General features: G+C 41.9%; 2 protein-coding genes across 10 annotated transcripts in view; one reads left to right on the top strand and one right to left on the bottom strand.

Annotated features, from left to right (window-relative positions):
• The window catches only part of LOC108049688 (uncharacterized protein CG43867), a 103,310-nt gene that overhangs the window by 27,847 nt on the left and 60,825 nt on the right, over positions 1 to 14,638 (top strand). For 3 of the 9 annotated variants that reach the window (XM_044461288.1, XM_044461289.1, XM_044461290.1), the window contains exons 1-2: positions 368 to 612; positions 3,853 to 4,688. The exons of the other annotated variants lie outside the window; for them this stretch is intronic. In XM_044461288.1, coding sequence (XP_044317223.1) covers positions 3,900 to 4,688 — 789 coding nt within the window. In that variant the 5' untranslated portion in view covers positions 368 to 612; positions 3,853 to 3,899. Of the gene's footprint in view, positions 1 to 367; positions 613 to 3,852; positions 4,689 to 14,638 lie in introns of those variants that run through there. 9 annotated transcript variants of the gene reach the window in all.
• LOC108049689 (seminase) lies at positions 10,267 to 11,419 on the bottom strand. Its single transcript, XM_017130957.1, has one exon. It carries the CDS (start codon positions 11,417 to 11,419, stop codon positions 10,652 to 10,654), a length of 768 nt encoding a protein of 255 aa, XP_016986446.1. The 3' UTR covers positions 10,267 to 10,651.

Genomic DNA, 14,638 nt, shown 5'->3' on the forward strand with positions numbered 1-14,638 from the left:
GCTCGTATTGACTTGAACATATATTTAATTAAAAATTTTTACGAAAATGGTCAAAGGATTTAAAATTACTGGCGAGGTAACAGTAAAGTACTCGCTAGTCATTTGAAAAAGTCCCACCTGCAGGACCTTGGTCCTCCGAACCGTTATTCTCACTCGGATAATTGCTGAGAACTGTTGTGGCCCCAGAAACTAGAAATCCACCACTCGCAGGCGAACTCCCCACGCGGACACACACACATGCGCATTCCCCGACAGCTGTTTGGCAGCGTGCGTGTGTGTGCGGCTGCAGCTGTGTGTGTCGGTAAATCACATCCATATATCCATGGCATGGCACACGGCAATCAGTTTGTCTTTGGCTGCGTAACGCGTTGCGTGCTCCGTGCCGAAAAGTCCGGCACTTCCGTTTCCGTTTTGTGTTCCGTCGTCCGTTGCGCGAAAAGTGAAATAGCTCCGCTCTACGATTCTTTTTTTTTCAATTTTTTTTCGAGTCAAATTAGTTGGTCAGTGAAGTTTCTGCCTGCAAAATTGTTTCATCCTCTCTCGTTTGGCCCAAGAAAACATAAAATATTCTAGCGAACAGAATAATAACAGAATAACATCGCAACGATCAAAGTAAACATTGCTGGTTTTTGGGGGAAGATGAGCACGAGCGTGTGTTTGTCTTTAATTTTTGCCGGATTTTTTGTTTGCTTGTCTTGTATTCAGCATTTTTGATATGAAGTGTGTGGCCTATCTGTGGCAGATTTACCCCAGAGGAAATAGAGCAGGGGTTCCCCTCCCGAAAGTGTGAAATTAAAACCCGAAATCGGTTTTGTTGTTAGTTCGAGCCCCGTCCTTGGAGTTTCCCCTCCGCAAAATATGCTACGAATTGTTTTAAATTGTTGCCTCAAGTGCCTACCCTCAAATATTTTTATTTAATTTCATTTAGTGTTGCTTGTGGTTGCTTACAAAATCGCAGTGAAATGGTAATCTAATTCGTAATTTGAGTAAATCAAATTTTTAGACTGCTTTCAAATGCTTTATGCAAATTCTTTTGCAATTGTTGGATGTGCGCTTTGAACTGAAAACAAATAAATTTGAATATAAATCGTTTTGTTTTTTGCTCTAAAACAATTTCAAAATATCAAGTATACGCATGTTGTGTCCAGAGTGTATATTTTGTGGCAAAATTTGATTTGGTAAAGAAAGTTATTTTAAGAAGGATTTAATTTGTTATTTAAGGAGAAAAATAAATTTTTTTGATGTGCCAATTATTTATAAAGCTTAAATATTCCAAAGTGATTTTATTTAAGTTACTTAAAAATCGATTCAAAATATGAGCTTACTTAGTTAGAAAATAATGACTTTCATTTTTTATATTTAAAATTTAGTTGTTGTAAATAAAAGCATTATAAATAAATGCTCCGCTGGGAATGAGCTTTAACCTCCAAAATATTTATTTGTATTTAACATTATAAATTTGTAAACATTTTAAAAGTTGAAAAACTTGTTTCAATAAGAAAACAAGGTTCAATGGGGTTTTTTCGTTGCCAGAAAGTGAAATTCGAACTTAAACCAAAATTCAATCGAATGATTTGCCTGCCAGTGCACTTTTTCCCCTTGCACCTCCGATGTTATGGATATTTTCTGTTGCACAGGCTTTAAATTTCAAGCTCGTGTCATTAATATATGCCTGGTGAGCGTGCGTCGAGGCAATTGCATGCCTCCTGTCTGCCACACACATCCACACACACAAACAGGGAGTCTATACACACACACACACAGAGACACATACACATACACAGGGCGTATGTATATTATCTCCAGTGAATTATGGTCTGGCCATATAGATTCCAAAACGGCTTGTCCTTACAAGAACTGCCACACATGGCTGAAAGCAAAGCGGAGGAGCTGCTGGCCCATCTGTGCCGCCCACTGGGGCATCTCCTCCTCCTCCTCCTGCTTGCTAGTACCATGCCCCCTTTTCGACCAGTGTATGTATCATCATCATCGTAAATGTTGTGTGTGTGTGGCACACATTGTTAAATGGACGATACAAAACTTCAGACACCAGTAGTCCGGCAACAAGAGCTCTGTGCTCGTGCACACAGGACATGTCTGCTGGCCAGGACACCCTGCTAAGGACACCCGCCTGAAAATCACCCCACCGCCCTTCCCTTCCCGCCACACCACCCACATACATATGGCGACTCTTTTGCTGCTGTTGCTTCCGATGCTGTTGCATCGCATTTCTCCGACAAACTTCACTTGAAATCTGATCTCTGCTGCACGGAGCTACACGGAGCAAAAAACTTGCGCGAATAACTTGGGAACAGATCCATCAAAAAGCAAGAATGTAATGCTAAGATAATGTCTTTATTGGTAATCAGTACCAGCTTATATTTTTAATTATTGTTAATTATTGTTTTCTGTTTTTTAATTTTGGGATACCATAACTTTCGAGCCTAGTTCAACGTTATAAGTTTATTCTACGTGTTGTAATCCGCTATTGCCTTCCCTAATTCAGCTTTAAATCATGCCAATGTCTGGTGCATAATCGAAAAAGGTTTAGCCACTAATTAGCCGAGCTTCAGCCCAACTCTTTCAACTCCCCCCGCCTCGTCCCTCTTAATTCGAACTTCACAATCTGTCTCCGATTTCCCTCCCCACTCCCCAATCCCCCCCTTTCGGGGAGAATTTATCGATGGCCGGACAGCATTAGCCTCATTGGTGAGGGGGGGATGGGGAGCTGAGGGCTTTGGAAATTGAGTTATTTATGCTCTGGAATTGATTGCTGCTTGTTGTAAATTGCCAACGCGTCCAACGTCTGGCTCAAGTCAAGCGTGTGTGAGGTCCTGCCCCGCCTCCTTGTCCTTGTACCCCCCAAAAATTCTGAATCCTCCATCATTCATTTATCGGATTAAATATTTCGAAATCCTATTTGGCGACCAACTTTTTTTTTGGATTTGTTAAAGATATAGTTAAATATATCCACGTGCATTCAACAAGATTTAAGTTTTTATTTCGTACTTATGATAGGTGTCATAAAGTGGAATGTATTGTTTTAAATGTAATCATAAACTTGGCTACATTTTATTAGCCATTTAAAATCAAATTTATGGGTCGAGAATATTAAAGAAATGTTTTTATTTCAATCAAAATTTACAACGCAGTGAACGAAACACTTATGAGGTATATATATTCCTGATCAGCATCACTAGACGAGATGCTAAATCCATGTCCGAAAAAGTCGATTTGTTGTTTTGAACATATACAAATGCACTTCGATATATTCACTTATTATCTTTAATGAAAATTGGTTTTAAAATAAAAATAAAGTTTTGATAAAGTTTTCTTTCTTCTTTGTTTGGATTCAATTATATTTAATATTCGATAATTGCTAGTTTAATCATTTTTTTGTATTTACTTAAACTAGATTTTATTTGTATTTCCTACTAGGCTACTGCTTTTATTTTAAACTCATCAGGGATGCAGTTTCGAAATCGATTAAACCATATAAAGAAGCTGCCGTGCCCCTTTATTACGCCCTGTTGTCTGCTGTCAGGAATCAGATTTAATTTATTTATATTTTTTTATGGCACTGGCCGTTGCGGAATTCGATTTGCATTCGGTTCGAATTTCGATTTAGTCCCATCAAATGGCAAATGACAACAATCTGTTTCTGCGGTTAATGTCTGCCCGCGCCTTAACCCTTTCCTGCTGCCCTCTTAACCCCTGGGGGCCATTAATCATGTGGGCGACGCCTAAAAGTATGCAGCCTGCAATTAAAAAAAACAAACAATTGCCAACAGCAACATAAATTTGCATGCCAGACGCGACGAGAGAGTGCAACAATTCTTTTGCCACTTGCAGCAAAGGTTAAAGTGCGATTTTCGAGTGTTTAATGCGCGCCACAAATTATGCAATGGACCGCTGCCGAGTGTGACCAGCCAGCATTGAAAAAGGACTCGAAAGGACATCGAACTCTGTCTGCAAATCCGGAGGGGGATCCGATGGACGCCACTGGATCCACCGCACTCCTGCCCAAAAAAAGGGAGGCTGATCGGCCCATCTCGGGATCGGGATCGGGGAGCGGGTCCTCCACAATGAATCTGTCTAGTGGTGGCACCACCAGCATGGAGGTCACCGTCAGCACCACCACCACCACCATTATCGAATCCTCCAGTTCGACGAGCTCCACCCTCGTGGAGAACTCCTCTAGTAGTCCGGCCGGTGGTTCTTCGGGCAGTGGATCACCGTCCTACATGCAGCAGCACCTGCAGCACCACGGATCGCCACTGCACCACCTGCAGTTGCACCACCACCACCAGAACCACACGGCACCGCCCTCTCCCTTGGCAGCGGTGCGAAGTGCCCAAGTGGGGGCACTCTCGGTGGGGAATGGGGGCAACCCCGGCGCCTGCTTGGCGGTCTGCTGCTCCCCCGGCAGTTCGCACCACCATCTGGGGCACGTCGGTCACTTGGCCGGCCACCCGCTGCCCCACCAGCTGCCCCACCCATCACTCTACCCGCTGATGGCCGCCGCCCAGCTGGGCTATGCCGGCTCCAGCGGACCCAGTTCGCTGGTCAATTCGCCCGCCTTGGGCCGGCGAAAGCGGTACACCAGCAACTCGTCGAGCTGCTCCAGTCAGTTCAACAACAACTACGCCGGATTGGATGTGGATTCGCTGGAAGACATGTTGAGAAAGGTAAGCGGACTTTAGAAGGTGCAATCGGTTTATTAAGGGGATAAATTCTCGATTTCAAATTTTGACGATTTTCAATGGGCATGAACATATATTATATTATTTTTTAGGCTCGTAACTTTGCATCCATTCATTTGAAGTCTTAAAACAGAAGAAAAAAAGTTTACATTTTTTTTTTTTTGTCATCAAACAAAATCCTTTCTTTTCGGCGGCCCATGTGATTTCCGCTCACTGGATCATCTGAAACCAAAAATTTTGGAATTATTAGGAAGGATTAGGAAGAGTACATGTTTGGCTCTGCTATGAACTAGAACGACCTCTACCATTCTCGGTTTCAAAAAATCGATGTTTATTTCTCCTTAAAAGAAAATATCAAACCGTTTTGAGTCCAAGTCGTGGCACTTCCTAATCCCAGTATTCGTATCATAGTCATAGTTTCTACAATTTAATTGGTATTTATAGGGTAAATAACAAAGCCTGGTGCAATGTGTGCAAAAAGTGTTTAAGCCGACTAGATGACCTTCTCTTCTTCCTAGACTTAAATTTATTAAGGCGTCCTTAAGGGAAAACGGGCCTAAGTTATGGCTTTCAAACTTTAATCCTTGAATTGGAAAGTAATTATAAAATGTCTGTACCCATTCTTGGTTCGTTCGCAATTCTCGGTGATTATTCTAGTTTGTTTAAGAATGCAAAGGCTTAGGCATGAGGCAAATAGGCTTTGACTATGAACTCCCTTCACAAACAAGGAAACCAACGCTTCGCTTGTTTGGGGTTGAGAGTCTTTAGGCTCCAAGTTTCCCCGCGCCGCAAAACTTTGTGGTTTTCTTAAAGTTTCATTGTTCCTGCCCGTTCTTCAAGGGTTTCCCGCTCTCTTTTCGCTTCCTTTTCTTTCCTGTTTTATCCCGTCCGTCTGTCTTCTTTTTCTTCAGCTTTCTTTGTGTGCCCTTGTCTCTTTTGGGCTGTCCACTGTCTGTTGTCCGTTGTCCGTTGTCCGCTGTCCGTTTCGTTTCGTCTCGTTTCGTTTGTCCGTCTGTCGTCTGCTCCGCCGGTCGCAAAGCCATAAATCTTGAGCCTAGTCCGCAAACACAGCGTGCGGTCCTCCTTTCCGAATCCTGTATCCTGCGCTCCTCCTGCGGGCCCCGAAATGTATGCAAAGCTTTTTGCTTGTTTAACATTTTTAAGCCGAGGAGAAGTAGCTAGCCGCACACCCCATACAAAAGCGGGGCTTCCCCATAAATAATATGCGACAAGTTTTCCCGGCCGCATGCGAACAATTTAAATTGTAATGTGCCCCCAAAACCGAGAAAGAAAATGGCAATAGAAAATGCCAATGCAAATGTGAGTGTTCCACATAGTGTGTGTTTCTGTGTGTGTGTGTATTTGTAGAGGCGATAATGAACTCGACACACGTGCCAAAGGGGAAAAGCGGAAAAATGCAGCGCTCGATGCGGTTGCGGTTACCTCTCCCTCTCTCTTTCTCACTCACCTGCGATTGTCGCATTGCCGTTTGAAGAGCGGGAAAGGGGGGTGGTGGGGAAAGTCCACTGCATTGCATTTGTGGCCGCCATAATGGTGAAAAATCGGAGAGCGGGCTGCTCGATTACTAGTTGCCACAATTCGAGGCGAAGGCGAGGCGCGTGCATAATGGCAATTTGGGTAATGGTGCCAAATATGCGGACATTTCATTGTTCACCCAACCAGCCACAGAATGGGCGACCCCTTCAATCCCCTCAAAATGTAAGCATTAACAATATGAGATGGTACATTCAGTTGGAAAATTCTTGTCATCAAGGTAGATAAGTAGATGGGAACAAAAAAAATCCAAATAGTAGACAGGGAAAGAGTCAAGTAGATAGGAATAGAAGGAAAATGCAGATTCAAGATCTAAAATTGTGAAATTGAGGAACATTATTAAAGAGAATAAGGATCGATACTGTAGATTTATTAAATTGTCACTAATACAGAATATTTAGTATTTTACTACATTCACATTTCAATTTAAAAATGCTTAAAAATAGATGGTGATACAACAAATCGCTTTATCAAAGCTCAGATGAAATGAATATGTCCTGTTTATGTTTATGTTTTACCCTCTATATAATAAAGTTGAAAGGTACAATTAAGCTCATAAAAATCAAAATATGATTAAATAAGGCGACCAAAAGAACTGGCTAAGAGCAAACCCGAAAATGACGGCATTGCCAAAGGAACACAAAGTCAAAGTAAACTTTTAATAGGCAAGAACTGAACTTAAATCGAATCGGTCCCAGTCAAAACAGCCAACTGAAAACTCACAAAAAACAGAGAGGATGAGAAGGAAACTGCTCTTTGGTCATCGGAGCAAACTTCTTTAGTTCAAAAAGTTTCAAGTAAAACCAGACGAAAGATTTTTAAGGGTACATTTATGGCTGGAAAACAGGACAATCGACATGACAACGTACTTTCTAAACTGATGAGAGCCAAACAAATCTTGCGCCGATAATTTTAAACAATCGAGCAATTGATTTGGTTTTCTAGACGGAAAACAAAGTTTGCAGTTGAGTTTTGTAAGAAAATCAAACTTTTTAAGTTATCTTGAAAGCAAAGTGCTGCGCTTAAAGTGTTTTTAAAGAACTTTCTTCCCGAAACGCATATTGTTTGAGTAAATCTTAGAACAGTTCTCTTGCTTTACAATTTAGTTTCAGTATGCACATTGTTTACAGCGTATCCTAATATTTTTTTTTTATCTGACTTACGTTTGGCCAAGCTAAATGTTTTACAAAATATGTTACAGAAATATGTGTTGAGCAGCCCGAAACAATGAAACACGCCCATCCACCGAAAGTTACCTGTGCTGGTTTTAATATGTCCTACTCTTTTCAGATAAGCAGGGTCGGTGAAGGCGGAAAAGCGAAATGGGAGGGTAGTATGCCCAAAGTGCTCGTTAGCCAACATGAAATGCCTGCGTGGCAACAAATAAGCTCGGCCCGCATGGTTTTCCTTCAGCTTTTCCCTCCCAATTTTCCCTCTTTTGCCTTCCTTTGTGTGCGTGTGAAATAATGTTTTTATAAGTCACCTTTATGTAATGACAATGGGGAATCATTAAATGTCTATTTGAACATTTTTTATTTCGTTCTCTCATCAGACCAATTTTGTCTTATGCTTTTAGCAAGTTTTACACACGCATTCTCCTCTTGCAGGACATGCTTTTGTTGCCGAATAATTTTGATGTACGGGCCACGCCAGAAAGTATGCAACGCTTTTTGAAGAGTCGGTTTGAATTTATCTATTCCCACATGCTGGTCACCCACACACATACCAACTTGTCCTCTGGGGAGATAATCTTAAGTCCTTAGTCCACTTTTCAGCTCCAGCTACGAAAATGAAAGCCAAGCTAGACCAAAAAGAAAAACAGGCGCCATAAAAGGACAAAAAAAATAGGAAAAAGGGTTACCACTCATGCTACAAAAACAGTGCGTGTCCATCAGGGGATTTGCCTTCAATTAGGATTAATACTCAAGATACAAAAAAAAAAAAAGAAAGACCAAAAATTACGAGCGGGAAACCAAAGACAACCCAAGCAAGAGGAAGAAGATTCCCCTAACTAGGGTAATGTGTTACATGTGTGTTCTTTTCTTTTTGTTTTTTTTTTTTTGGGAGGGGTAGCGAATATATCGGTTTTTTTTTGGGGCAAGAGTGGACAATCCTTTTTGGTTCCCAAGCCCCAGGAATGGAGCACAATTGAGGCATTATTAGTAAAGAAGTTTTACATACCAGACACAGAAGGCAATGTTCCAAATGCAAAATAGAATTCCTGGCCAGAAGTCAAACCTTTTTTTCTTTTTTCACCCCTATCCCTTGACTTTGACGAGGGACTGACGCGATCCTGGATTTTCTGCCTGCTCGTGTTTTTCTCGGGTTTAAATTGCTTAGAAGTACGATTTATCACAATTGCCAATTGGATGGCCTCTCTTGGCCTTTCCCCGTTTCTCTGGCAACAACTTGACCGACTTTTGGACCTCCTACGCCAGTTTTTACTTAGTTTGCCTCACCTCCATCAGTCGTCAGGATGTCTTTCTCACTCTCTCTCACTGTTTATTTTTAGAGATTGGGTCATTGGAAGAGTTTTTATTATTTGGACAGTTTTGTGGTCGAGAAATTGTTGAAAACTTTTGTGCCTGTATTGTGTATGTCCGCAATTTACTTGGGCACAATATAGTTGACTTGTTGTCCCAGTTATTTTTGTGGCTTGGTTGGTACAGTTTGTGCTGAGTTGCAATGAATAATCTATTAATTGGCATAAATAATGGAGGCACAATTGCCAAGACAAGACCTTTTGGGCGAAATGATTTCAATGGATTTTGGGAAATAATCAAAAAATGTTAAGCTTTCATCGGTTTTATCTTAAATGGTATCGATTGAAAATGATTGAACTCGTAGGCTAAAATGGTGTATTGTAATCGTTAAAAATAATGAAATAGGTAGGAGTGGATATTTTGTGCATATGCAAAGCAAGTTTATTTTAAAAGTCAACTAATCGATTTATTTCCCCCAACCTATACTTAATGCTGTAATTATGGTTTTTAAACTAAATCAATTTACCGCATACTCGAAGCCATTAGCAAAGCACTTTTGTCAATTTGCGCTTCCTTTTCCCACTTTTCCCACAATGTCTCGTCTAGCTTCCCTGTTGCGATTGTGAATTTAAATGGTTATTTCCATAAGCTCCGCCGGGCGTAGTCCATTATGCAACACCTGTCGCTAACCCGATAACCGATAACAATGTTTCGCACACACATGCACAACGACATTTTGGCGCAATATGCAAATTTAATATGATTTTAATTTGGCCAAACAGCAAAGTCCCCTCCGCTCTCTTCAATCTCCATAGAGAGTTGGAGAAGGGGGAGAGGGGGGCTGGGCGACATGACGTCAACATGTCGTCATCGTCATCGTCATTGTCATCGTCAAACTATTCAAAAAGAAACTGCTATTCCATCCGATGCGATGCCTTCCCCATTTCGTCCGCCACCCACGCTTTTCCTTTCTTGTGTTGTGTTGCATACTTTTGTGCCGAGCTCAGGATTCACAGGACTCGCAGGATTCAGGTTGTCCTTTTGTGCGACTTCCCCTCTCCTCCTCTCCCCGTCGCTGCCACGTTGTATATTCATGTTCACGTGTAGATTTTATTAAACATATGAATTCATTATGTAAATGCTGTTCCCGAGCAGAGCAGGGACACAAAAAATCAGGAAAACAGGAAAACGGGAAAAGAAAAGAGAAACGCAAGGAAAATTGTATGGAAATCGTCATCGTCGACATGCATAGTTGGGCAACGGTGGGTTAATGGGTTATGTGCCGTGATTTCCGAGCGACCAGCCAACCAGCCAAGGAATCTCTCCAACTCCGTCTTCCATTCCTTATCAAACCAACTCGAACTCGGGGTCTTTTGTTGATTTTTTATGTAAAGCGCAAATTGATTTGCTATTGGAAATGGAAAATGGAACGTATGAAAGGGTAAAAAAGCGAGAACACATGACGGAAACAGTCGAAAAGGTTAAGAAGAAAATATGAGTTGATTCGGTTCTGTGGTGGAGTTTATTAATACACTGTAGTAACTACTTTCATTTCATTCAATACTGCAAAGATATTTGTTTAAAAATTATAGATCCATGCAGTTCTTTCTCTTTATCAAGCTCCTACAAATTACAATTTAAAGTTTTTCATTATATATATTTTGCAGTGTAGAAGAAAAGCACTTAGCTTCGCCTTCATTGCTTTTTATTTTCTTACAATACCCTTTAAATTATTAAAACATTTCCTTTGCGCCTGGTTATGCTTTTTTATTCGATTGTAATTGAATTTTTCCTTTGTCTGTTCAATTGCAGGTGAGTCCTCCAGCCGTGTTTAACCATAAATAGACTGTATTCAGCTGCATTCGGGCATGTTTTACGTGATCAATTTGGGGTTCATACAGTTCTTCTGGCTCAACCCCGTCCCCTTGGTTTCTTCAACATTTCCTTGTCCAATGTGAGTACGGCTTGGCTGATGAAAGAGCGATGGTAGTGGACCTCCGTGAAGAGGGCCGGATACCGTTTATCTCCGCATCGCCGAAAGCCAATGGCCAAGCCACAAACCTCTCCTCCGCTGATCAGGGGATCCCCGGAATCCCCATAGCAGAGACTTTCGCTATTCGAGGTCGAGGCACAGGACACGCCGCCCGGCAATTGGGGAAACCACTGGCGGCAGTTTTTCTCCACATCCACCTTTACTTTGATGGACTTTAGCGGCTGGGTGATGTTCATCATACTCCAACCTGCGATCACCGGTGCTGGGGCGTCGTTATCCCGCCTCAAGGGCGTCGAACACAAGGGTATATAGCTTATCTTACGCGAATATGCGAGGGCAACTTTGACCCTCAGCACGGCGATATCATTTCGCAGGGTCAGAGGCGAGAATTTGGGGTGGCGCATGAATCCCGACACTGGTTTGCCCTTGTATTCCCTAGCTATCCTATCATTACCCGCTCGCACTGTCAGCTGCTCCGGCTTGGTGTTCTTTTTGAAACAGTGCGCCACTGTTAGAACGTAACGGGCACTGAACAATGTTCCGGCGGCCAGGAATTTCGGATCGTAGATCTGCAGCACATAGCCGAAATTCTCCTGCTGCACTGGCGTTCCCTGATGAAGGGAACTACCACATCTGATCGCGGTTACGAGGAGGAGAAGCTGCAACGACTCCACTGCGGTTGCCATTGTCCAAATACTGCATACGAAAAGCTGAGCGGATGCGATCGGATATGGGAGGGCAAACCGTGAAGATTGGCATTAGATGCGGTTGCACAAACGTTTATGGGAGGTATTTAAATAAAAACTAGGTAGGAAAACCACATTAATACTAGGCGAATCGTATGAAGATTAGAAACAATCCAAATCAAGGGTCATTAATATAATAAGATTCAGTGTAACTGCTTGAACCACGTTTCCTGTTAAGTATGAAAAACCCAAGTTAATATCGCAAAAACAACCTTCAGCATGCTTGGCTCCAATCACGACGGCCTGTCAGTCGTCAGCAGCCTCCAACCCCCCAACCCCCAACAACATTTTCCCCACCGTATTCCTCTGTTATTGTTGTTCGCACACAATTAACACTCGAAATCTTTAACAGGCTTACAGTGTAGAGCTCAAGTGGCAAGTGGCAGGCAGACGACGTCTGTTTGTGGGTGGTGGGTGGTTGAGGGTGGGGGTGATTGCAAGTTGGTCATGCGTGGCCACATTCCCACATCCTCCCATGCTCAGGCGAACAAGCAACAACATGCCACTTAATTTCATTTCTTTTCATTTGAGCCCAGCTGAAGGCGCACAGTGGGGCAAAATCAGCCATCGAACCTTTTATTGTGTTGGCTTGATATTTGTCGCTTATGATATCGCCAATCCTTAATGTTGTAATTGTAAAATGAAAGTTTGATGAAATACCTCAAGTTAAAGTAGGATATGTTATCGAAATTACTTATCGATAATTTTATTGATATGTGTTATGAAATATATGAAAATATGAAGTAACTCTTAAAGAGGATAGGTCGTTGAGTTATTTCATATATTATTTTAGAGTCCATTGAAATAATGGTGTATCTATCGATAATCGTTGACATATATCGAATAGAAATCGATGCCATACATTCTTAGCAATTGTCTCACAGTGCTCCCTTCCACCTTAATTGTTTTTTTCCCCGCCGACATGTATTTACTTTCCCCGGCCCTCATTTTTCCCGCTTGTCATAAAGCGGCGTGAATGTAATCAAGGCGGCTATTATTCTTAGATTTGAAGCGCAAATGAAAACGCCCGAGTGGAGTTTGCTCGCCTTTCTCTGCTCGCCTTTCTCTGCTCGCCTTTCTCTGTTCTGCCTTTCTCCGCGTCCCTTGGCTCCATGGGTTCAATACAAACAATGGGCCACGTATGTGGCATATGCGTGTCTTCCTCTGTGGGGGCAGCTGGAATAAAAAAGGCAACGCGTTGTGGCATACAAAAGCCTCTTTGTCTGGCTCACGGGCGAAATGCTGCCAAAAAGATGGAGGCGAAAGGAGCTGGGGACATATAAGTGTTGTGCTTAAATATGCAAGTCTATTGTGTGGCGCCTGCCTTGCCTTTTCTCTCGCCAATTGTTTGAGCTCTGCTTTTTTTTTTGGGGGCCGCACACATTTTTAAGTAACTTTCAGGCCTCCGTCCTCCTGCATTTCCCCACCATTCATATTCGCTTTCACAATTCGTTATTCATTCGATTGAGTGCCCTGATTTGTCATGCAAATTCAATTAGCAGGACGAACTGCACAAAGGAAAACCGCAGCCCCGAAAATTATGCAACAGTTAATCAGAAAAAGTGCAGTGCCGGAGCTGCACCAACGCTCCTCTTTTTAACCCCTGACCCATCCACTCTACACAGAAAGAAAAACCTATATATTAACTAGAAAGGAACAAACTTCGGCATGCCGTAGTTTATATACCCTTGCAGCTATAACAACAATGATAAATAGTATATATCGATTTGTTTGCCTATGTCTGAAAAATGAAAATTTTTTTAGAATTTACTTGATATTTTTGACAATTTCAAAACTATATTATATGGATGGATATTATATGGATGGATATTATATGGATATAAAAAATATTAAATACTTCTTAATCTGATATAGCAAAAAAATTGATTTTTAATCGGGGCTTGTTAAAACTACATATTATATATTGTAAAAAAATGCGGAATTTGAATCTGGTTCATTTAAGGTGTTAAAATGATTATTTGTTCGAATCAAAACGAATATGAATAATATCTATTTATACCTGCGAATATCAAATATGTTATTGGTCTGCTTTATGTTTCCGTGTATGCGTACACTCCAACTGACCTCCTGTCAAATGCAGCACTACTGAACTTTTTAATCGATAATGGCCGCGCCACTTGAAAATCACGTTGACGATGACGACGCCAGGCAGTCTGCCCTGTTTTGGCCTTCTTCCCCGGACTTTCGGCCGGAGTTCCATTCCATTTCGTTTCGTTGCCACATTTGCTTGGCTTTGGTCTGACTTTTGGCTTGTGTGGGTGTGTTGGTGGCACAGGGAAAGGGGGCTTGCCAATGGCAAACAATTGCATTGTAATTTTTCACATGGGTCATGAATGGTTTTGGTTTTTATGCCGGACGGCATATCACGGACTATTACCTTTTATTCGGATTCTGTTGGTGAAAGACCAAAATCTTTCTTATAGATCAAAATTTATATAATTTTTAAAACCAACAACTACATATTATTTATAAAGTACCGACCTAATTCTCGTATAACAAATATTGCTTCTAATATCGATGGTATTTTGACATAACGAGTTATGGAAATAGTGAAACCCCCCACTTCTTAGCAACTTTATTTACTGGGTATCGCATTGTCCTCACTATGATTCGAGCTACTTATTCTCTTTATTTTTCCAGATTTTTTGCCACTGCAGCAGCTTTTGTTGCCACTGCTGCTTCTGCATGCAGTTTGGTTTGGCGCTTTTTTGTCTTCGCGTCAATGCCGCAAAAGCCACTCGAAACATGTTTGCTTCGCCTGCACTCTGTGTGCGGCTTGCCCTCTCCCTCTGATTGCCTCTAGCCGTCTCTTTTTTGCGACCACCCCCACACACTCTCCGTCTCCTTCGCTTCCCCTTTGCTGTATGGGCAAACAGAATTATTGAAGCGCGTCGACCAAAATGTTTCGCCGATGCTGAACTGAAGCTCTGGAGCTTCCATTTCCGGCTTTTTGGTCAGTCTGCCCAATACGCCCTTCCCCATTTTTTAGTCCCTGCACTCGGCAGCCTCTTTAAATTGCAGTCGCTACCAATTTGGGCTACAGCGTTAACTGAAACGATGAACGATAACCATAACAGGTTGCCGACTTAATTGACGCATTTAGCCGTGGCAGATTGCCGCCAAGATTATAATTGGTCT

This window comes from Drosophila rhopaloa, unplaced genomic scaffold, assembly GCF_018152115.1.
Source record: "Drosophila rhopaloa isolate 14029-0021.01 unplaced genomic scaffold, ASM1815211v1 contig_3, whole genome shotgun sequence".
Taxonomy (NCBI): Eukaryota; Metazoa; Arthropoda; class Insecta; order Diptera; family Drosophilidae; genus Drosophila; species Drosophila rhopaloa.